The 22745-nt window shown below is 47.7% G+C and overlaps 1 protein-coding gene across 1 annotated transcript in view; it reads left to right on the forward strand.

Annotated features, from left to right (window-relative positions):
• The window catches only part of LOC137538766 (baculoviral IAP repeat-containing protein 1-like), a 91393-nt gene that overhangs the window by 31324 nt on the left and 37324 nt on the right, over nucleotides 1-22745 (forward strand). Inside the window, exons 5-6 of the mRNA XM_068261116.1 lie at nucleotides 2535-4577; nucleotides 16937-17083. Coding sequence (XP_068117217.1) covers nucleotides 2535-4577; nucleotides 16937-17083 — 2190 coding nt within the window. The remainder of the gene's footprint in view (nucleotides 1-2534; nucleotides 4578-16936; nucleotides 17084-22745) is intronic.

Consider the following 22745-nt stretch of genomic DNA (forward strand, 5'->3'; position numbering starts at 1 on the left):
ATGTAAAGATGAAATATTTCTCTCTATTTTTTTTTTTATAAGCTTGTAAATAGTGATGTATGCAAAACGGAAAAAATGCTCTTTTATTTCCAAATAAAATATTGTCGCGATACATTGTGATAGGGACATAATTTAAATGGTGAAATAACCGTGACAAATGGGCAATAACAATACGTGGGTTTTAATTATGGAGGCATGTATTATTTTAAAACTATAATGGCCGAAAACTGACAAATAATGAATTTTTTCATTTTTTTTCTTATTCTTCCTGTTAAAATGCATTTACAGTAAAGTGGCTCTTAGCAAAATGTACCCCCCAAAGAAAGCCTAATTGGTGGCGGAAAAAACAAGATATAGATCAGTTCATTGTGATAAGTAGTGATAAAGTTATAGGCTAATGAATGGGAGGTGAACATTGCTCGGATGCATAAGCTGAAAACGACTGAGATGTTAAGTGGTTAATCATCCCTACTACACATACAATTCATTATATCATAATAATTTTTTTTCCGGTTAAACTGTTGAAAACAGATTTTCTCCTTCATTTATGGGGGCTTTGAAATTAACTTTGAAATTAACTGTGAAAGTTTGCGGTATTGACAGAAACTGAAAACAGAATAAGGGCTCGATTCACAAAACAGTGCTAACTGTTAGCACTGGCCTTTATCACGTCTAAACTGGGTGTAAATGTGAGAAGTAGTGATCGCGCGCACTGCACAGAGCGCAGGGCGCTCCACGCGAAGTGCCCATTAAAGCCTATGGGACTTAGTGCGCGCATAGAACTTTGCGCGGTACTTAGCGTGCAATCTGATTGAGAAAACCAGTGCTAACCTACTTAGCACCCTTGTTAGCGCGCCTAAAGACTTTAGACGTGCTAAGTAGGTTAGCACCACATAGTGAATCAAGCCCTAAGTGTTTTGTAACAAAAAAAATACTAAATTACTTGTATACTTATGTATCAGAGACATACAGCATATCATAGGATATAGTTTGACAAAGGTAGAAATCACTTTAAAAATTAGTTATGTTGATTTTAATAAAATATTTGCCACGGTACCAGTGTGTATTCCTTTGTGCTACATAAGTTAGTGGTCAGAACCCTATTAACCTGAGTGGATTGTGTATTGGTCACCCCCTTATTAGAGTACATATGAAAACCCAAGGATCATCTATGCAGAGACAATAAGCATCAGCCAGGGAGCACATATTTGAATCATGTGTGTTTTGCCGCACACATGCAAAACACGCACTGTCGCACTTGGCCATTGAAGTCAATGGCCCACTTGGGAATTACACGTCATTTGTGTTTATTTGCCTCCTGATCATGTGTATTTTTCTCCGGTTTAAAATTGGAAAACGCTCTGCTTTTTCCTGCATGATGCACATGTTCCCAAATACAATATATTGCACCACAATCCAAAAGAATCACAAACAATCATGAAAAAGAATCATGCCATCAAGTGTGCTTCCTGTCTCTAAAGCTAGGTTCCCCCAAATCTCTCCATTTACTTACAGCCAGGTCTCCTGCTCCTGTAAGTTGCTCCTAAGGAAACAGTCTGTCATACCAGACTGTTCCAGTCCTTCAACTCTGCCCTATGCAACAATCAAAGGGCACAGGAACGTGTTGCATTGGATCAATGGGCTGGCTGTAGCATCAGAGCAGCAGAGGAGAGTGCCAGGGAGGGGCACAAATCCTGAATGCACAGCCATGGTTGTACCTGGGTAATATAGCACCTATGGCAAACACTGAAATCCCCCCCCCCCCTCCTGGTCTAAGCCTCCTTCCTCTCTAAAAACCGCATCCTTTCTCACATACATTTGTTATGGTTGCCTGTTTTTTTGGCTTGTGGTGTTGCCAAAATTACTCTAATAATCTCTAGTAATCTCTTCTCATTCCCTCTCTGTACTCTTCTCTAACACTAACCTCCCACTCCGGACCTAACCTTCCCCTCTTGCCTCTTAGCACTCTCTTATCCTAACACTAACCTTTCCCCTCACCATTACAGCTAATTAGTTTGAACACCGGATATGGATTAAGACCATACAGGACCCCCCTTTTCCACCAACCATTAGTTGAAAAGTCACTTAAGCAAGTTGGAATATCATAGTCCAACAAGAAATGGGAGACCACAAATTCAATACTGCCAGAGAGGTTTAGCTTTTATCTGTAGGCTGCACTATTGTTATAAGACAAATGTGTTGTCTCTAGATACTAGAATTAAGCAGCTCTGTTACCCAAACACCAGAGTTTAAAGGGACACTGAGCTCTGAATTAAATGAAATTTGGACCTGGGGCTTCCTTCAGCCCCCCATAGCCCATGAGGTCCCCCGGCATCCTCCTGGTCCCTTCTGTGGTCCTGTTCACCACAATTAGTCGCATGATTCCAGATAAAAGAAAAAAGCATTTACATGCTTCCAGATAAAAGAATAATGCAGTCACATGCTCCAGATAAAAAAAATAAAGCTATTAATATGTTTTGTAGGAAAAATGTTAAAAATGTACTGCTTACTGAAACTGAACAATTTTCTTGTAGAAATACCCCATGGAAACGCTATGCTGCTAGAAGAGGTACAAATGTTGAAGGATCAGCTCATTGAAACATACAGTGATTCTGCTTTCCATAATACATTGAGAGACTCCATTTCCATAGACCTGAAGTCACTATTTGTAGATATGTCCATCATGATGAAGGACATCAGAAATCAGCCAGTGAGGCAGCTCACATTGCCGGACATCCTGTCAGAGCTGGGGGACATCACCATGATAGAAGGAGAAGTTGGAAGTGGGAAAACAGCTCTGCTCAGGAAAATCGCCATTCTCTGGGCATCAGGAAAATGTCCTCTCCTCAGCAGGTTCAGCCTTGTGTTCTATATCTCCCTGTCTTCCACCACCGACCAACAGCCACCTCTGTATGATATCATCTGCCAGCAGCTGGTGGCCACCACAACTTCCATCCCTGAAGAGTCTCTGGGGGAAATAATAAAGTATTTAAAGGACAAAGTGCTATTCCTTCTGGATGATTATGGCATGAAGGACTGTATTCCTGGACCCATACAAGAACTCTTACTTAAGAACCCCTGGAACAGAGTAACTATAACAGTAACAGTTTGCACAGACAAGTCATGGATGTTGCGACAATATGCGAGGACCATACTGAATATTCAGAAATTTCCCTTATACAGCAGCGTTTACTTGATGAAGAACATTCTTTCACTAAATGATGAGAAAGTAGATGAATTTTTGTTGGAATTAGTGGCATCCAAAAACTTACCAGCCATTCTGCAGACCCCTTTGATTATTGTTGCTCAGTTTTCTTCATGGGCTAATTGTCCCGGTAACTATAAATTTGATGACATAAATATTTTTAAAACATACTTAAAATGCATCATGCTGAAGTTCCCTGAAGAGACTGAAGTGGTGAAATGCCAAGTGTCATCATGTGGAGATCTCGCACTCAAGGGTCTCTTTCAATCTAAATTTCAGTTCTCAGATGAAGACCTAAAGGCATCTGGTGTGGACAGTGGCACGGCCATTAAACTTGGCCTTTTGAGTAAATTCACAGCACAGAGGCTGCAGTCCATGTACAGATTCTACGACCCGTCATTCCAAGAGTTTCTAGCTGGAAACAGACTTAGTGAATTGTTAGAGTCTGATAAGTTAGAGGATGAGGTGAAGGGTTTCCACTACCTTCATCAGGTTAATAGTTTCTTAAAGGTTATTGGATGCTACAGCTATTTTCTAAAATATGCCAGTAGAATTTCTGCAAAGGCAACTGTAAAGATATTTTCCTTCTTATTCACTCTCTATGACAACTCAGAGGCTTTGGATTGTCATTTAGAAACTAGAGAACATTTACAGAGACATCCAGAGCTTGAACTGATCGAAAATCAGTTCCTCCTCACGTTACGTCAACACGTCCCTACAGACATCAATTTCCATTTGGTTAATTTACTGGCAACTCTTGCAATCGAAGCTGCAGATGACAATCAGTGTCTGTCTGACTGTGCACCCATTATTAAGCAATTTCTTGCTGGAAAGACTGTTGGCTTCTTAGTGAATATCATAACCAACAACGATGCTGAAAGTGTTCTCAGATTCCTTCAGAAATATCCAGAATGTATTAGTACTTTAAGCTGCATTAAAGGTTTCATTAATGCCACAAACAAAGTAACGCCACAAGACTATGCAAACCTTGCAAGATCCCTTGAAAGGTATGGTGTCCCAACCATAGAAGATGATTACTCCTCTGCTTACCTCTCCCTCAGCAAAACAAAAGAAGACAATGAGAAGTCAAAGAAGGAATGTGATGAATTTTATTCAGTATTTCCAGAACAAATTGAACTGAGAGACTCAATTATTCATCCTTTTAAGTCATTTATAGGACACAAAGTACCCATTTTTGACTTAGACATTATTGAAGTCAGTGGAAATAAGTCCTCTAAGCTGGACAGTGAAGCATTCAATTTTTTTTTCTCAATCTCTGATCATATCGTGCTCCAACTAAGTCAGTGCAGAGATTTTGTAGAACACATTGGACCAGCAATTGAGCAGTTCTTGGCTTCTTTCAAGAAGCTCAGTGTGCATGATTGCTGTCTAACACCCAAAGAACAAGATAAAATACTCAAGATGTCTTCTCTGGAATGCCTTGAGATTGGGTGCAATCGTGCCGAAAACTACCCAGGTAAATGGTGGAACAATGAGTGAAGGAAGATAAGACACAATTAGGGACACACTGTACAGAGGAGACGCACTGGTTGCAAATGAAGGTATTGTGAGTCCTGTGTCTCATTAAAATAGTGTCCCTTAGCTGAAGCTTATTTCTGTCAGAAAATTACAAATTTCCTATATATGCTGTGTAGGTATTTGCAGTGATTTCACTTCTCTCATCTTTAGTGAATTTGGCAGTACATGGTTCGGGAACCCCAGCGCATGCATTCAGCACCATTTCAGCATCCAACAGAAGGACAGGGTGCGTTCCATTAACTTCGATTCTCTCTCCTTCCAGCTTGGAAGGAGGAGGTATTGGAGTTAACTACTTGCCGACCGCGTCACGCTGATGGGTGTGATATCCCCGCATAGCGCCGATTGGCGTAAAGTCCTGGGGCGGGGATTTGCAGCAGATCGCGTGCACCAATGCGTGCACATCTCTGCTTGGATGACAGAGCTCTGCTCCACCATCAGTCTCCCAGCGGAGACTGTTAGATTGCGAAACCGTCATCTATTTAGTCTACAGCGATCTACGGCAGCACTGTACTGGGGACAGCCATGTGACACGGCGGTCCCCCTGGGAGACACCAATGCGATCCGCTGTCATAGGCTGAAAGCCGATCGCACTGATTGGCTGGTGGGGGGAAGGGAGGGAGGGCTATGAAAATACAAAAAAATAGAAATATTTATTAAGAAATAAAATAAATATATATATATATATATATATATATATATATATATATATATATATATATATATATAAAACTCCAGGAGGGATTAAAGCCCACCAACAGAGTGCTCTGTTAATGGGCAGAAATGGGGGGGGGGGGGGAAGTACTTATGTGCTGAGTTGTGTGGTCCTGCAGCGAGGCCTTAAAGATGCAGTGGCCTAATTTATAAAAAATAGCCTGGTCACTAGGGGGGTTTAAGCCCTGGTCCTTAAGAGGTTAAATAAAATGCACCCTGTCCTGATGTTCCAAGTTGAAATGGTGCTGTTTGCCTTTGTTCAGGTTATAAAGCAGATTCAAACGCCAACATTAGTCATCCATGAATTCCTTGTGTTCCATCACAGCAAGGGCGTAGCAATAGCCATAGCAGCTGCTATGGGGTCCTGGAGCAGAGGGGGCCCAGGTGGTACTTTATGTATTCACCAGTGTTCTTTCACCCTATGATTTTATCTAAGTGCCCATAGACTATATGCAGTATAGATCACATGAGAGTGCAAATCTCCCAAGTTAACTCATATCCATAGGGTAGAGGCAGGTGGCATTTCTCAAGAATGACTACATTTTATGGCCCTATTAAAGTTTTTCTATGGGGCCCCATAATGTCTAGCTACGCCACTGCATCACAGTCATCATCTGATCTACCGGCCACACATACTCTAATCTCAGATCACTGTGGCTGTGTTAGTGGCATTGGGCTGAGTAATGCTGGTTAAGGAATCACGTGTGTGTGTGTGTGTGTGTGTGTGTGTGTGTGTGTGTGTGTGTGTGTGTGTGTGTGTGTGTGTGTGTGTGTGTGTGGTGTGCAGTGTGTGTGGTGTACAGTGTGTGTGTGGTGTACTGTGTGTGTGTGTGTGGTGTACAGTGTGTGTGTGTGGTGTGCAGTGTGTGTGTGTGTGTGTTTGTGTGTGTGTGTGTGTGTGTGTGTGTGTGTGTGTGTGTGGTGTGCAGTGTGTGTGTGTGTGTGTGTGTGTGTGCAGTGTGTGGTGTACAGTGTGTGTGTGGTGTACAGTGTGTGTGTGTGTGTGTGTGTGCAGTGTGTGTGTGTGTGTGTGTGTGTGTGTGTGTGTGTGTGTGTGGTGTGCAGTGTGTGCAGTGTGTGTGTGTGTGTGTGTGTGTGTGTGTGTGTGTATGTGTGTGGTGTGCAGTGTGTGTGTGTGGTGTGCAGTGCGTGTGGTGTACAGTGTGTGTGTGGTGTACAGTGTGTGTGTGTGTGGGTGTGTGGTGTACAGTGTGTGTGTGTGGTGTGCAGTGTGTGTGTGTGTTTGTGTGTGTGTGTGTGTGTGGTGTGCAGTGTGTGTGTGTGGTGTGCAGTGTGTGTGTGTGTGTGTGTGTGTGTGTGTGTGTGTGTGTGTGTGTGTGTGTGCAGTGTGTGTGTGGTGTACAGTGTGTGTGTGGTGTACAGTGTGTGTGTGTGGGTGTGTGGTGTACAGTGTGTGTGTGTGTGTGTGTGTGTGTGTGTGTGTGGTGTGTGTGTGGTGTACAGTGTGTGTGTGTGGTGTGCAGTGTGTGCAGTGTGTGTGTGTGTGTGTGTGTGGTGTGCAGTGTGTGTGTGTGGTGTACAGTGTGTGTGTGGTGTACAGTGTGTGTGTGTGGGTGTGTGGTGTACAGTGTGTGTGTGTGGTGTGCAGTGTGTGTGTGTGTTTGTGTGTGTGTGTGTGTGTGTGGTGTGCAGTGTGTGTGTGTGGTGTGCAGTGTGTGTGTGTGGTGTGCAGTGTGTGTGTGTGTGTGTGCAGTGTGTGTGTGGTGTACAGTGTGTGTGTGGTGTACAGTGTGTGTGTGCGGGTGTGTGGTGTACAGTGTGTGTGTGTGGTGTGCAGTGTGTGTGTGTGTGTGTGTGTTGTTTAGTAAAGTGGGAAGTCCTTTTAAGTGTATAAGATCTTTTATTATCTAGTATTTATTTTTGTCAACTTTCATTTTTAGAATTTCTGATTCGTGGTGTAGACGAATTTGAACATTTAAGTGACCTGACTGTCTACCACTTGGAAAACCCTGAGGTGCTAAATCATTTGCCAGATGGATTTGGAAGACTCCACAGAATGAGAAAACTTGCTTTAAGCTGTTCAGGAGATAGTGTTAACTTGGTGAGATTTGGTAAGTAGGGCAGTACGGTGGTGTAGTAGTTAGCACTCTTGCCTTGCAGCGCTGGATCCCTGGTTTGCATACCAGCCAGAGCACTATCTGCACAGAGTTTGTATGTTCTCCACGTATCTGCGTGGGTTTCCTCCAGGCACTCTAGTTTTCTCCCACATCCCAAAAACATACAGATAAGTTAATTGGCTTCCCCCTAAAATTTGCCCTAGACTACCATAGATACACTACACGATACATACATAGACATTAGAGATGGCCCCATCCTCCAATTTTCGGGTCGTGAACCGCGTTCACGAACATGCAAAATTTTGGGAACCGCAATAGACTTCAATGGGCAGGCGAACTTTGAAAACTAGAAACATTTATGCTGGCCACAAAAGTGATGGAAAAGATGTTTCAAGGGGTCTAACACCTGGAGGGGGGCATGGCGGAGTGGGATACATGCCAAAAGTCCCCGGGAAAAATCAGGATTTGACGCACAGCAGCGTTTTAAGGGCAGAAATCACATTTTATTGCTAAATTGGAGGCCTAAAGTGCTTTAGAACATCTTGCATGTGTATACATCAATCAGGAAGTGTAATTAGTGTACTGCTTCACACTGACAGACCAAACTCACTGTGCTGGACTGGTGCGCACCATGGCCAGAGTGCAGGCAATAGCGGTTTTCAAGCCCATATGGTCGGGCTGAGGTAGCTTAATGGCAGAAAAACAGTGACTGAGTGCCCGGCTGATCAAATTTGGTCTGTCCACAATGAAGCAACGACCTTATTATCTATTTTCTTGGGTCAGGTGTGCCCCCCAACCCCGACACACTCATATAGCCGTCGGTCAATGCTTCATTGTGATACGCAAGCCCCTTCACCGCGGCAAGGTAACGATCACAAAGGGGATTTGACACATGTACATGCCTTTTGTTTTGTTGTTGTAGCTGCAGTGCAGCCAGAAAAATTAGGCCTGGTATACTAAACAGCGTGCGGTCACACAGGTGCAGTGAACAGGTATGCAGGGATTGGTATTACAAATGTGCAGCTGTCACACACAGGTAGCGTGAACAGGTGCAGTGACTGGTGGTATATTACACTGCTTGCGCTCATGTAGGTGCACTGAACAGGTTACAGGTATGCACTGCAGTGATTGGTATTACAAATGTGCAGCTGCCAGTCACACACACACACACAGGTACCGTGAACAGGTGCAATGACTGGTGATATTAACAATGCGTGCGCTCATGTAGGTATAGGTGGTAGGTGCACTGAACAGTGAACAGGTGCAGTGATTGGGATTACAAATGTGCAGCTGCCTGTCACACACACAGGTAGTCACTGAATGATCTGGGCCTGGCAGTGGCACAGTAGGAATTACCACCAAGGGGCCAAAGGCCAGCTGCGACTGACTGACAGGGCTGTATATAATGCAAGTGGGCCACAAAAAAAAAAAATAGATCACAAGAACAAGATTAGCTCTCAAAAGAGAGGTTGAGGAGTGCTTTTTTAGCAGTAAGAATCAGCAAGGAGCAAGCTAACAAGCCTACAAGAGCCTAACTAAGCTTTCCCTATAGCTCTCTCTGCAACAGCAGCAGCAGCTCTCCCTTCTCTAATTACTGCAGGCACACGAGTGAGTCCAATGCCTGACGCTGCCTGCCTTTTATAAGGGGGGGGGGTCTCCAGGAGGGAGTGTAGCCTGATTGGCTACAATGTGCCTGCTGACTGTGATGTAGAGGGTCAAAGTTGACCCTAATGATGCACTATAGGGGCGAATCGAACTTCCGGAAAAGTTGCGGTTCTCCGTGACCGCGAACCCCAGAGGTTCGTTGGCTCCCGTTCGCCGGCGAACCGTTCAGGCCATCTCTATTAGACATATGACTATGGTGGGGATTAGATTGTGAGCTCCTCTGAAGGACAGTTAAGTGACAAGACAATATACTCAATACAGTGCTGCGGAAGATTTAGTGTGTAGCTGTTTTTAGCAAAATTGTTTTGCAACATTCCCTCCTGTTCTATAGATGGCCAATAAAATAATAACAAATCTGCAGAATTTATTAACCTCTCATTGATCGTCTTTATACTTTTATAGTTTTTGATTCAGTTATCTCTATCTTAACCTGCTGGGCATTTCAATTTCAGGGTTTTTTTCGCCCGATTTCTTTTTCCCATCATGTAGCTAGCCTAGCGCTAGCTACATGATTCTCCCCTTCCTCCTCTCTCCCTCCCACCCTTCTGATCGCCGCCGGCGATCACGCCCATAAGGAAATCCCGTTCTGAACGGGATTTCCTTTAGGGCTTCCCCCATCGCCATGGCGACGACCGGAGTGACGTCATCGACGTCGTGACGTCACTGGGACTCCCGATCCACCCCAAAGCGCAGCCTGGCGGCGATTGGCCAGGCTGTGCACGGGGTCTGCAGGGGGGTACCTCTTTCGCGTCGGGTAGCGGCGGATCGGCGGCAAGCGGCGGCGATCGGGGCAAACACGCAGCTAGCAAAGTGATAGCTGCGTGTTTGAAAAAAAAATTATCAAAATCGGCCCAGCGGGGCCTGAGCGGTGCCCTCTAGCGTGCTCGTCCAGAACGCTAGGGAGGTTAATGCTCGTACACACAGTAGATTAAACATGGCTGAAGCAGCCGCTAAAGACCACCTCTGAAGAGAATCTAGTGTGTATATGACAGTGTCCGACCCTCCTTGATCCATCGGCGAGAGATCTGGACTGCTGGATCATCGTGGCTGAACACTGCCTGACAACATTGTTCTCCCCCCTTACTCCTTCCACTCCATTGTGCACCGCTCTTTGCAATCGATGCGCTAAAACCTCTGGAATTGGGCAGCAGACAGACTAGGAGGGAGCATGCAAGTGACACAAATACTTTACTTCACTTCGCACATGTCTGTGATATAACACAATCAAGATACAGCAAGAATGACACTTATGATAAGAATGATGGCTCCTGCTGGACTGCACAGGCAGTTAATGCGCAAATCACTGACATACAGCTCATGATATAATGCACTGGGTGCAGAGAGATGTGCTATAACACCATCAAAATACAGCAGGAATGGGACATATGATATGAATGATGGCTTGTGCTGGACTGCGGTTATGCACACGCAGTGAATAAGAAAATTACTGTGACTTACAGCTCAAGATACACTGCACTGGATGCAGAGAGCTGCGATGTTACACAATCAAAATACTATGCTACACAGAAGATAAAAAGGATGTCTGCTCAGACCAGTCAACTCCTGACTTAAATACTGGCTGCCTCAAGTCATCTGACTAATTAAAATGGCAAAGCGTAAGCAAATAATCTTCCTGCAGGAGTTGGCCCACGCAAAATTTTGCATCTCAACAGGGGTGCCGCGTGTAGGCCTCCTTGTACCCCCAAGAAATGAAGAGCAGCACAGACACCCAGACAAGGCATCCACTGCCCGGGAGCGCCGCAACCGCACCTCAGGGAGGGGGGAGTGAAACGCAAAATTTTGCATCTTAACAGGGGTGCCGTGTGTAGGCCTCCTTGTACCCCCAACAAATGAAGGGCAGTACAGACACCCCCACAAGGCATCCACTGCCTGGGAGCGCCGAAACCGCCCCTCAGGGAGGGGAGAGTGAGAGAGCATGGCCAGAACCCCCCCCCCCCCCCCCCCCTTGGACATGGCCTGTGCCCAGGGGGGACCACCCATGCTGCCCCCCCCAAAGGATAGCTACCCTACTTTTGCGAATTACTTACTTACCTGTGGTGCCAATTGCATGGTGTGGGAGAAAACACATCAATGGTGAGGTGGGGGGGCGAGGCGCGGACAAGCCCCCCAGACGCTGCCACCGCTGGGAAAGCCTATTTTGTACTGACATGTTTGCCCGCATTGCGTTTATTTTGTACTGACATGTTTGCCCGCATTGCATTTATTTTCTGGTGAAATGTTTGCCCGCATTGCGTTTATTTTCTGGTGAAATGTTTGCCCGCATTGCGTTTATTTTCTGGTGAAATGTTTGCCCGCATTGCGTTTATTTTGTACTGACATGTTGCCCGCATTGCATTTATTTTGTACTGACATGTTTGCCCGCATTGCGTTTCTTTTCTGGGGATATGTTTGCCCGCATTGCGTTTCTTTTCTGGGGAAATGTTTGCCCGCATTGCGTTTCTTTTCTGGGGAAATGTTTGCCCGCATTGCGTTAATTTTCTGGTGAAATGTTTGCCCGCATTGCGTTTATTTTGTACTGACATGTTGCCCGCATTGCGTTTATTTTGTACTGACATGTTTGCCTGCATTGCGTTTCTTTTCTGGTGAAATGTTTGCCCGCATTGCATTTCTTTTCTGGTGAAATGTTTGCCCGCATTGCGTTTCTTTTCTGGGGAAATGTTTGCCCGCATTGCGTTTCTTTTCTGGGGAAATGTTTGCCCGCATTGCGTTTATTTTGTACTGACATGTTTGCCCGCATTGCGTTTATTTTGTACTGACATGTTTGCCCGCATTGCGTTTATTTTCTGGTGAAATGTTTGCCCGCATTGCGTTTATTTTCTGGTGAAGTGTTTGCCCGCATTGCATTTATTTTCTGGTGAAATGTTTGCCCGCATTGCGTTTATTTTGTACTGACATGTTTGCCCGCATTGCGTTTATTTTCTGGTGAAATGTTTGCCAGCATTGCGTTTATTTTCTGGTGAAATGTTTGCCCGCATTGTGTTTATTTTTTACTGACATGTTGCCCGCATTGCGTTTATTTTGTACTGACATGTTGCCCGCATTGCGTTTATTTTGTACTGACATGTTTGCCCGCATTGCGTTTATTTTGTACTGACATGTTTGCCCGCATTGCGTTTATTTTGTACTGACATGTTGCCCGCATTGCATTTTATACTGACATGTTGCCCGCATTGCGTTTATTTTGTGCTGACATGTTGCCCATTGCGTTTATTTTCTGGTGTCCGGGGTAACTGTTACTGCATTTATTATTTAATGGTCATAGATGGCTATGTTTGCTGCTTTGTGGTTACGGTATACTATTAGCATCACACAGTTTCTGCACACCCATGATGCAAAGTCTCGTTTGTCCAAATCATGGCGTAAACACTGCTTTTTTATGCCTCGCTGTTACATCATTATGTTAGCTCCGCCCATACAATGTCATGGCCATTTTTCGACGCGGCATATGCCCCCCCCCCCGGTCTTCGTCGCTGTGCGCTCCTCAGTCCTCCCCACTTTTCGCTGCGGCTCCGCCGCCCCCCCTCCCCGCGCCCCCCTCCCTGTCCCAGGTTGGACCCACAAAAATCTGGTCACTCTAGGTTAGATCCTGCATATTCTGGTGGGCGAATGAAATTTGCATACGCTTTGCCATTTTAATTAGTCAGATGACTTGAGGCAGCCAGTATTTAACCCCCTTGCCGGTCTAATTCCCACCGGGAAGGGGGCAGCGCAGCACTCTTTTTCTTATTTTATTTTATTTTTAATCATGTAGCGAGCCCAGGGCTTACTACATGATAGCCGCTCAGCAGCGGCAGCCCCCCACCCACTACGATCGCCTTCGGCGATCAGAGTAAGCAGGAAAACCCGTTCAGAACGGGATTTCCTGCTGGGCTTCCCCGGTCGCTATGGCGACGGGGCGGGATGACGTCACCGACGTCGGGACGTCGGAGGGAATCCCGATCCACCCCTCAGCACTGCCTGGCACTGATTGGTCAGGCTGCGCAAGGGGTCTAGAGGGGAGGGGGCAGCGCAGCGGATAGCGGCGGATCGGCGGCGAGCAGCGGCGATCGGATGTTACAAGCAGCTAGCAAAGTGCTAGATGCATGTAACAAAAAAAAATTATGCAAATCGGCCCAGCGGGGCCTAAGAAATCCTCCTGCGCAGGTCACCCCGAGCTGAGCTCGGGATAACCGGCAAGGAGGTTAAGTCAGGAGTTGACTGGTCTGAGCACACATCCCTTTTTTCTTCTGTGTAGCATACAATTGTGTTTCTTCCTTCACGGGGTGTTGTGGAGGGGGGGGGGTGCGGATAGGTTTTCCCAGCGGTGGCAGCGTCTGGGGGGCTTGTCTGTGCCTCCCCCCCCCCCCTCACCATTGGTGTGTTTGCTCCCAAACCATGCAATTGGCACCACAGGTAAGTACATTTGCAAAGGTAGGGTAGCTATCCCTTGGGGGGGGCAGCATGGGTGGTCCCCCTGGGCACAGGCCATGTCCGGGGGGGGGGTGCTGGCCATGCTCTCTCACTCCCCCCTCCCTGAGGGGCAGTTGCGGTGCTCCCAGGCAGTGGATGCCTTGTGGGGGTGTCTGCGCTGCCCTTCATTTCTTGGGGGTACAAGGAGGCCTACACGCGGCACCCCTGTTGAGATGCAAAATTTTGTGTGGGCCAACTCCTGCAGGAAGATTAGGTGGACAGGTTAGATCCTGCATATTCTGGTGGGCGAATGCAATTTGCTTACGCTTTGCCATTTTAATTAGTCAGATGACTTGAGGCAGCCAGTATTTAAGTCAGGAGTTGACTGGTCTGAGCACACATCCCTTTTTTCTTCTGTGTAGCATACAATTCTGTTTCTTCCTTCACGGGGTGCTGTGGGGGAGGCGGGGTGCGGATAGGCTTTCCCAGCGGTGGCAGCGTCTGGGGGGCAAGTCTGTGCCTCGCCCACCCCTCACCTCACCATTGGTGTGTTTGCTCCCAAACCATGCAATTGGCACCACAGGTAAGTAAATTCGCAAAGGTAGGGTAGCTATCCTTTGGGGGGCAGCATGGGTGGTCCCCCCCTGGACACAGGCCATGTCCGGGGGGGGGGGGGGTTCCACCAAGCTCTCTCGCTCCCCCCTCCCTGAGGTGCGGTTGCGGCGCTCCCGGGCAGTGGATGCCTTGTCTGGGTGTCTGTGCTGCTCTTCATTTCTTGGGGGTACAAGGAGGCCTACACACGGCACCCCTGTTGAGATGCAAAAATTTTGCGCGGGCCAACTCCTGCAGGAAGATTAGGTGAACAGGTTAGATCCTGCATATTCTGGTGGGCGAATGCAATTTGAATACGCTTTGCCATTTTAATTAGTCAGATGACTTGAGGCAGCCAGTATTCCTGTAGGAGTTGGCCCACGCAAAATTTTGCATCTCAACAGGGGTGCCGTGTGTAGGCCTCCTTGTACCCCCAACAAATGAAGGGCAGTGCAGACACCCCCACAAGGCATCCACTGCCCGGGAGCGCCGAAACCGCCCCTCAGGGAGGGGAGAGCGAGAGAGCATGGCCAGCACCCCCCCCCCCCCCCCGGACATGGCCTGTGCCCAGGGGGGGACCACCCATGCTGCCCCCCTCCCCAAAGGATAGCTACCCTACCTTTGCAAATGTACTTACCTGTGGTGCCAATTGCATGGTTTGGGAGCAAACACACCAATGGTGAGGTGAGGGGGGGTGAGGCGCGGACAAGCCCCCCAGACGCTGCCACCACTGGGAAAGCCTATCCGCACAACCACCCCCCTCCCCCTCCCACAACACCCCGCTGCCCTTCATTTCTTGGGGGTACACGGAGGCCTACACGCGGCACCCCTGTTGAGATGCAAAATTTTGCGTGGGCCAACTCCTGCAGGAAGAATAGGTGGACAGGTTAGATCCTGCATATTCTGGTGGGCGAATGCAATAACATACGCTTTGCCATTTTAATTAGTCAGATGACTTGAGGCAGCCAGTATTTAAGTCAGGAGTTGACTGGTCTGAGCACACATCTCTTTTTTTCTTCTGTGCAGCATACAATCAAAATACTGCAACAGTGGCACTTATGAAATGAACGAATGATCCGAAACTAAAAAAGGTGGTTTCCAACCAGCTTCAAGTTGCATACCGTCGAACACCGTCTATTCGGGATAGGTTGGTCAGTAGCCACTTCCGTGGGACAGATATCCCCTTAAATATTGCAAAGTAAATGGCACTTTTAAGTGTGGAGGTTGCACAATGTGTCGCCATATTGGTGTGGGCAAATCTGTTTTGCTGCCAAATGGGAGGATGTGGGAACTTGATCATTTTGTGAACTGTGCCACTATTTTGGTGGTATATCTCTTGGTCTGCCCATGTGGTGCTTTTTACGTGGGCAAAACCAAAAATGAGTTACGGACACGTATGTCCCAACATATTACAAGTATTTTGACTAAAAAAGTCTCCACTATCCCCACACCGGTGGCAAGACATTTCAGAGGGGGTACAAGGGTGCAGTCACGAGAAATTGCAATTTATTGGTTTAGATCGTATTCATAAAACCATTCGAGGCGGCATTTTTGACCGCCTCTTATTCCAAAAAGAACAGAAATGGATTTTTGAATTGCAAGAAACAGACCCACCGGGCTTAAACGAGTCTATTAGTTATAGCCCGTTTTTACTAAGTTAGCGCAATACTGGACCTCACACTCTGACAGCTGTCATCTGTCTGTGCGGACCTGGGGGCCTTTTTTTTTTCCTTTCCTTACCTGTGAGTACTTACCTGGGTTAATACCCGGCGCGGTGTTCCACCTCACAATTTTCCGTAGACATGTAGTCATTTTTTTTTTATATATGGACAATACTCTTTTGGTAGTTATCCAGTGAGTGGTCTGAAGTATGACACTCGATACGTTGAGATTGCCCCCCCCCTCCCCTCCCTCCAAGATTGGGTAGTGGAATGACATTCTATACCGATGTACATTAGGCCTGTGAGCATACTTGATTTATTGATTTCATTATATTTTGCTGCCTCGGCTCCCCCCGGGTGCTGCACTTGTCCCCTCTCTCCCCCCCCTAGCCCCTATCTGGGATGAAGTCTTATTGACCGCTCTCCTGGCCCCATGCTTAGTGGTGGGGCTGGGGCGCTGCCTCCGGCGGTTGCTGAGGCATTCTTTTTCTTTTTGTTTGTATCCTGTATGTGAGTGCGGCGCTCCTCCTGCCGTGTTTCTGTGCCCGCCTCTCCTCGGTCCTGTTGGGGATGATGTCATTGACCTCTCATTCCCTCCCTCCTTTGCGTGGGTGGTGCCGAGGCAGGGCGGGCGCCGGACACAGCGATTGGATACATACAGCACTTATACTGTGCTAAGTGTGAGTGATGTTGTACGCATGTTCCACGCCCACCTGAGGAAACCGGAAGTGACCAGTGAAACATGTCGTGGGCTAGCGTGGGATGCTTGGTGGAGGTCTGTTTGCTGCCCTGATGCTCTGCTCTGTGCTTTCCCTCCGGCAAGCTCTGCTTCCCCTTCTGTACGCCCATCCTTTCAGCGGAACCCCCCTACCTGGAGATACTTGGGACTCATATACAGCACTGTGCTGCGACCGGCAGCAGGACCTGAACTAACGGAGACAATCCCCCTGCACCTAATGTGAAGTATACAACTGGGATTGGAAGCAAGATGCCGTGGATTCCCCCTGCACCTAATCTGCGCTCGGCAACATGTGCTTCGGTGGAGAGAAGCGAACCTCTACCTGTGACCCCCACAGCGAATCTTCCTGTCATGGAAGAGGGCACGGAACGAGACTTTCCTGTATGCACCTTTGAGAGGGCGTACCATCAGGTTCCTATACCTGACAACCAGAGAACCCTGGTGTTGGACAGTCCCAAAACTCTGTCCCAGAACTGGGAGGGAGGTAAGCCTACTACATCTACTCCTCCTGGGCCAGTGAGCCATAAGCCACTGAGACCTGCAGCTACTGCTAATGCTGCTCCCCAGTCAGACACACCAGCAGTTCGCCTGTGTAAGTTGTGTGGCAAGACAGGCCACATACAGTTCTGCTGTCCAGAGAGGAAGAGGATGACAGTACCTAGCCTGGAGATGGCTAACAACCCCAAGATGGCTAGGCGGGAGGTATCAGATTTAAACATACAGCCAACTGATTGTCATTTACATGTTTCTGCACCTGTCATTGTTGTAAAAATGCATATGTCAGTATTAACAATTGCTATGTAAATGCTGCTATACCTCTTCTGGCCAGTACATTAGCCATGGCCAGCTGCATGAACTCAGAACTGACAGAAGGGATTCCCAGGGACGGATCTAGACCAAGTTGCGCCTGGGGCAAGGTCAGGTTTTGGCGCCTAAACTGCCATTCCCCATCCGGTTTTGGCGCCTAAAGGTCAGGTTTTGGTGCCTAATGACCAGGTTTTGGTGCCTAAACTGCCATTCCCCATCCAAATTTTGCCGCCTTTTTAAGAATTTAACAAACTGCGCCTGGGGCAAGAGACCCCCCCCCCTAGATCCGTCCCTGGGGATTTCCTCTGGCGATTCTGACCTTCAGGCGGATGACAATCATGCTAAAGATGACATGTCATGTGCGGTGCGGTCCAAGTGGCGGTCACGTGATTACAAACACTTCCTCCTTCCGGGTTGAAGGAAAAAGTGTTTGTAATCACGTGACGTGTGTGGAGCGCATCGTGGGAGGCACCGAGGGATAAATGAAGAAGACGTCAGACAGGTAAGATTGACCCCCCCTGCCCACCCCGCACAGGTTTACTGGGAGATATCTGGATAGCAACTATCCGAGTATCTCCCGGATCCGGTTTTGAGTTGGTAACCTAAGCTCAGAACATACAGGCATGCCTGTCCGCTCTGACCCCAGCAGGGAGTATGTCTCTCAGCAGCTGACCTCAGATCCCAATAGGCAGCTGGCTGAGACTTGTAGTCCCACATCTGTGAGGATACTACAGAGCAACTACAACCTGGATGTGCATACGGGCCAGACCACTAAGCCGCCAGCCGTGGAAGCTCAATTAAAGGTGTACAGGGGGGATGGTAAATGCTACAGTGAACCCATTCCCTATGTAGCAGACATCCCAGGTGAGAAAATGGTCCATGTGAAGGTGTTATGAGCCCATGCAGACAGAACACAGGAAGTTCTAGGAGTGTGCAGCCAGGTAGAACAAGGAGAGACAGATCCACTGTCAGGCTTGCCAGCTCCCACACGAGAAGTGGTGGATGATATAAACGTCAACCCCACCTCTCTTACTCCCAGAAGGCCTTGCTAAAGCGCACTGTGCACCCACAGCGAAACCTCGCAGAAACACTGGGCAGACAAATACAGCAGTTTACAGAAGGGACCCGTGGACTTGCAAGCCAATACGGCAGATCCCCTATCGCTCCCCTCCTGAGGTGCAAGCTAAAGTAAAGAGGAAGTTTTAGGAGATGTTACAGATAGCTGTCTTCCAAAAATCCTCTAGCGGCTCCCACAGGCCGCTAGGTTCTGTGAGGACTATAGGAGGCCGGACGACATTACCATAACCGTTGCGTATTCCATGCCTCAAATCGGTGATCTGTTGGATTGGCTGGTGTCTATCAACTATCTAACGATCATGGATCTGAGTCATAGATACTGGCAGATTCCAAGCGTGTCTGAAGCGTGCAAGGAATCCACGTTCATCATGCCCTTTGGCCTGGATGCCTTATTGCAGATGCCTTTTGATGTGATGAATGCCCCAGCCATCTTTTAACAAGCCTGGAATGACCTGTTGAAAGGCCTGCACGGTTGTGCAGACGCTTACCTGGAGGACATCACTGTGTTCCACCCGACATGGGAGCAACACCGCGATCACTCGTTCCTGGTACTAGGACAGCTGTCCGCTGCAAATCTGACTGTTGAAACAGACACAGGTCAGATTGCCATGACTGAGGTGAAGAGAGAGATTGGGGAGATGATGCAGTCAGGAGTCACTCTGTCTCCTGTAGTCAACCCCAATTCCGGTGATCTTCCTCGCTGCAGTGAACCCTACAAAGCAGAAAAAGTTTGTGGCTCAGAGCAGCGCTCTGTGATTCCCAGCTCCACCGCCACACTTATGGGGGGGAGATGTGATGGTCGGGTTTACTGGCAGAAATGTGCCATCTACGCAATCATACAAAAATACGCACAAGACATTAGTTGGAGAGCCCCTTTAAATTCATAAGCCTGTTTTGAGAAAACAGTGTTCCTTTCAAACCAGACCTCTGCCACACAGGAAAAAGGTTATCTCTCAAGGGGTCAAGGAAGCTCCTTCAGGAAGATTCCCCATTCTAGTAAATATAATTATAATGCCTGGACAACCAGACCCGTCGTAAAATCATTAAGTGTCCAAATTCCTGCATGTAGCCTGTCCTTGCAGAAGCCCACAGACCAAAGTCCTTTAAAGGATACCCGAAGTGACATGTGACATGATGAGATAGACATGGGTATGTACTAGGGTGGCCACTAGCAGAACCCCAAAAAGGAGGACATCACACCCTGAAAAGGAGGACATCGTACTGAGCGTGCCAAAAGTGGGCATGGTCAAGCATAAAGCGAGCGTGGTCATGGGTGGGGCCAAATATACATGACCTTAGCAGTGGTGTAAATGGTCTGCCGGGGAAGTTTGAGCTCTGCCGTAGTGTAGCCCCCAAAAATAGATGTAATCTGACAGCATTTCACCAAAAAGACACGTAATCTGGTAACAGTTCCTCCAAAATACAGATAATATGGCAGTGGTTCCCCCAAAATAGACAATGTGGCAGCAGCAGTTCCCCCCAACATACACATAATCTGGAAGCAGTTCCCCAAAATACGCAAAACCTGACAGCGAATCACCCAAAATACACGTAACACCCAAAATACATGTAATCTGGCAGCAGTGGTCCCCCAAACATACACAATCTGGCAGCGGTTCCCCAAAATAAGCAAAATCTGGCAGCAGCCGTGCCCCTAACATACATAATCTGGCAGCTGTTCCCCAAAATACACTTGGGGCTTGATTTACAAAGCGGTGCTAACCTACTTAGCACATCTAAAGTCTTTAGACGCGCTAACCAGGGTGCTAAGTAGGTTAGCACCGGATTTCTCAATCAGATCGTGCGCTAACTTTGCGCGCGCAAAGTTTTACGCGCGCAAAGTTTTACGCGCGCTAAGTCCCATAGGCTTTAATGGGCACTTCGCGCGGTGCGCCCTGTGCTCTGTGCAGTACGCGCGTAAAGTTTTACGCGCATAAAGTTTTGCGCGCGTAAAGTTTTATGCGCGAAAAGCTTGTTTAGACGTGCTAAGGGGGTTTTCACAGGCGTGCTAACAGTTAGCACCGCTTTGTGAATCTGTTAACAGCGGTTCCCCAAAAATACATATAATCTGACAACACTTACCCCAAAATAGGTACCCCCAGCATAGGTAGCCAGGTCTATAGGTGTCCCCAGTATAAGTAGTCATGAATATAGTTGTCCCCAGAATAGGTAGCCAGGTGTATAATGTCCCCAGAATAGGTAGCCAGGTCTTTGGGTGTCCCCAGAGTAGTTAGCCAGGTATATAGATGTCTCCGGTACAGGTGGCCAGGTTTTTAGGTGTCCCCAGAATAGTTAGGCAGGTCTATAGGTGTCGCCAGTATATGTAGCCAGGTCTTTAGGTGCCCCCAGAATAGTTAGCCATGTGTATAGGTGTCTCCAGTACAGATAGCCAGGTGTATAGTGTCCCCAGTATATGTAGCCAGGTCTATGGGTGTCCCAAGTATATGTAGCCAGGTCTATGGGTGTCCCAAGTATATGTAGCCAGGTCTATGGGTGTCCCAAGTATATGTAGCCAGGTCTATGGGTGTCCCAAGTATATATAGCCAGGTCTATGGGTGTCCCAAGTATATGTAGCCAGGTCTATGGGTGTCCCAAGTATATGTAGCCAGGTCTATGGGTGTCCCAAGTATATGTAGCCAGGTCTATAGGTGTCCCGACTCCCCAGAATATTTAGCCAGGTGCCCCAAGCAGGAGGGGTGAGCTCAGTGAAGGGAGAGCGGTAGGTACACCTTTGGGCTCCCCCTTTCTCGCTCTCCCCTCTAGAACTAAAGTTTTGGGGTGGCTGGCAGCGGGCAGAACTTACCTGCCTCCTTCCACGGTGAAGCAATAGTGATGTCCGGTTCATGAGTCATTTGAGACGATTCTTTACTGTGAGTTTAATGATCCGACTCATCCACTGAACCGAATCAGTTCAGTGGATGAGACAGGAACACTGTGCAGCTGCAGTTCCTGTCTCATCCACTGAACTGATTCGGTTCAGTGGATGAGTCGGATCATTAAACTCACAGGAAAGAACAGGCTCAAATGACTCATGAACGGACATCACTACTCAGCGCTTGGAGCAAGGCAAGGTAAGTCCCACCCGCTGCCAGTCACCCCAAAACTTTAGTTCTAGAGGGGAGAGCGAGAAAGGGGGAGCCCAAAGGTGAGGAAAGGGGGGGAGATGTCCCCCCTTTCCCACTGTGCCCACCGCTCCCTCTTCTCTGCGCTCTCTCCCTCCACACAGCCCAAAAAGGAGGACATCTGGCTCTGCGTCCTGGCCTTGCGCCGGACGGAGGACAAGCAGTCCAAAAATCGGACTGTCCGGCCTAAATCCGGACGGATGGCCACCCTAGTATGTACAGTGCCTAGCACACAAATAACTATGCTGTGTTCCTTTTTTTCTTTCTCTGCCTGAACGAGTTAAATATCAGGTATGGAAGTGGCTGACTCAGTCCTGACTCAGACAGGAAGTGACTACAGTTTGACCCTCACTGATAAGAAATTGCAACTATAAAACTCTTTCCTAGCAGAAAATGGCTTCTGAGAGTAGGAAAGAGATAAAAAGGGTCAATAGGTCATAGAGTTTAGCTCTGGCATACTTCAATTAATGTATAATTGAGCAAAAACAATACAACAGTTAAAACTTAAAAAGTGCTTTTAAACATAAAATAAAACCGTGGAATATCTTAAAAAGTCATTTTTAGGAGAAGAAAGATAGATACAATTCTTTATTTCATTCGTTTATTTTCGGTTTGGGTGTCCTTTAATGAGACTTTGATATCTCATTTCACAGTATTCCATAATTCAATGGATATTGCGGAGCCGTTGGGGCCCAGTGGTCCACAATTCGGAGTGTGTCATGCTACCAGTGCAGCACACCTTCTGAGATGTTAATCGATCACATAGCTGGCTCACAGCCTGAGATATTGATTCCCTAGACCAGGGGTCTCAAACTCAATTTACCTGGGGGGCCGCAGGAGGCAAAGTCAGGATGAGGCTTGGCCGCATATGGAATTTCACAATCGCGACGCATCGCCGCCTCTGCCCGCCCCTCTCACTCTTCCTTCACAGAGAGGGGCGGGGAGAGGCGGCGATCCATGCGGCGATTGACGTCAGGAGGGGCAGAGCTGAAGCTGAAAGCTCTGCCCCTTCCAGGAAATGCCGGCAGATTGCCCTGGGCGATTTGGGGGCACTGCAGCCCTCGCTTATCGGCAGGGATGCGGCGGATTACTTGGGAGCACTGTTCCGAACTATAAGGAAGCTTTTGCCGGCGAGGGCCA

Source organism: Hyperolius riggenbachi, chromosome 1 (genome assembly GCF_040937935.1).
Source record: "Hyperolius riggenbachi isolate aHypRig1 chromosome 1, aHypRig1.pri, whole genome shotgun sequence".
Classification (NCBI taxonomy): Eukaryota; Metazoa; Chordata; class Amphibia; order Anura; family Hyperoliidae; genus Hyperolius; species Hyperolius riggenbachi.